General features: G+C 52.2%; 1 protein-coding gene across 1 annotated transcript; it reads left to right on the forward strand.

The window, feature by feature from the left end:
• Positions 1-200: 200 nt before the first annotated feature.
• INS49_011949 (uncharacterized protein) lies at positions 201-1,593 on the forward strand (the record flags this gene model as incomplete). Its single annotated transcript, XM_043172657.1, has 5 exons — positions 201-551; positions 616-663; positions 726-917; positions 968-1,229; positions 1,283-1,593. 5 exons carry the CDS (start codon positions 201-203, stop codon positions 1,591-1,593), a joined length of 1,164 nt encoding a protein of 387 aa, XP_043024402.1.
• Positions 1,594-1,994: the final 401 nt, after the last annotated feature.

The following is a 1,994-nucleotide window of genomic DNA, read 5'->3' on the forward strand; positions in this document are numbered from 1 at the left end:
TATTTTCGGCATAGGGTTTTGTGGCTTACACTCGACCTGGTCGTGAAGGAGCCGGAAATGGAAGCATATATAATATAACATCAAGGACGGTTACCCGGTCGGCGGGAACCCTCCTGTGCCCGCCAGGTGTCACTTCACGCCATTACGCTCCTTTTTTGTCGTTCTTTTCAGTCGCTCCTTAGACACCCCCAAGCATCAGGATGCCTTCATTCGCAGCAACTGTGTTGTTCCTCCCCCTTCTCGGGCTTTGCAGTGCCAAATGCCTCCCTGCCAAGGTGCCGCAAGACGTCACTTCTCCCACAGCCGTCGCCTCTTCCCCAGCCGTCACTTCTCCCGCAGCCGCCAACGAGGGCTCATCAGTGCCCGTTGCAGGCCAGAACGCCACTTCTGGTTCCAAGATCCCAGATGAATTTAAGCCAGGCGTCAAGTGGCAGATCAACATTCAAAACCCAGTTGACCCTCGGGCCGGTTTGCAGCCGGCTGATGCCAAGGTCATTGACATCGATCTCTTTCACGCGAGCAAAGACCCCACCGTGATACCCGCACTTCATGTGAGTACACCCAACTCGCAATTAACTTACTCGGATACAAATTGTGTGTACTAACAGAGAGTAGGCGGCCGGGGCCACTGTGTTGTGCTACTTCAACTTGGGCGCAGTTCAGGTGAGTAAAGGTGCAAGTGCCGCGAATTTTGTATACTCTGCTGACTTATTTTCCCCTGGAAGACAACGGACTGTGACTGGTCAAGCTGGGAGAACGATGGGCTCATGAAGACGAGCCAAACCGTAGAAAATTACGCCCAGGAGAAATACGTCGACGTCACGGATGCGACCGTCCTCGAGCTCCACAAATCCCGTATCGACCTCGCTCATCAAATCGGTTGCGATGGCCTGGATCCCGATAATATTGATACATTTGTACGTGCATCAGAGTGTCTTCCGTTTGATGAAGCTGACTGGTGGAATAGGAGCTGTCGGCGGATGAGTCCATCGGCAAGCAGATCACACAAGAAGACATGATCAACTTCCTCTCGACTCTCGCGGAATACGCACACTCCAAGACAACAACACTTGGTCACTCCCTTATGATCGGACAGAAGAATGCGTGGAGCATTACGGAAAGCGTGCACACATTCATGGACTTCGCTATTTCCGAGAATTGCGTCGGATCGGTGAACGTCGGCTCCAACAGGGGAGCGCCTGACGAGTTCTGCACCGTCTTCCAAAAGTGTAAGTGTCTTTCTCTCACCTTCTGTTCTCATCATTAATTCTGACTTGTCAAGATTATGCCGATAACGGCAAGCCGGCCTTTGACATCGAGTACCCTTCAAGCCTGGCGGCCGGCGGCGGCAGCGAGAAGCGACAAGATGGTGAAAGTGTGGCCGATGGATCTGAGGGTGGATGCGCCGCCGCAACCAGTGAGGCTGATATCACAGCCTACTGTACCTCCCAAGCAAGCAGTACTGGAATCAGCCGGATCCTGAAGCTCGACAACGACAACTACGGTCTGAACGGCTGCACACAGTACTGCGACGAGGCTACATCGTTCGTCATGACAACGTATCCGTCAAACGACACCAACTCCTGTGGATAGTTCACTTGGTGTCTTGCTCGGGGGGGGGGGGGGGGGGGACGGACAGACTGCATCAAGCGCTTCAGTCCGGCCCCACGATGATTTCGCTTCTCTGAGTACATGTATCCCGGGAAAGTCCTTTGGGAGGCAAACTGTACAACCCTTGTTGCTCAAGCGTTTTTCAACCACTGGAATCGAATCAGACTCGGATGATCTGTATTTTCGGACTGGCTGCCTGGACAGTATATGAGTGCTGTAGATATTCACCATTGGGGACCTATGAAAATATAATTGTCAACCGAGCCCCAAATGCACGTTGCATGCAGAAATTGAGTGTCCTAGATGTGTGTCATTAAGATGTACGTTGAAATCTGACCTAGAAAAAGCCAGGTGATAAAAGGCAAGCAGTGTCTGGTATCTGA

This window comes from Diaporthe citri (assembly GCF_014595645.1).
Source record: "Diaporthe citri strain NFHF-8-4 chromosome Unknown scaffold_5, whole genome shotgun sequence".
NCBI classification, from domain to species: Eukaryota; Fungi; Ascomycota; class Sordariomycetes; order Diaporthales; family Diaporthaceae; genus Diaporthe; species Diaporthe citri.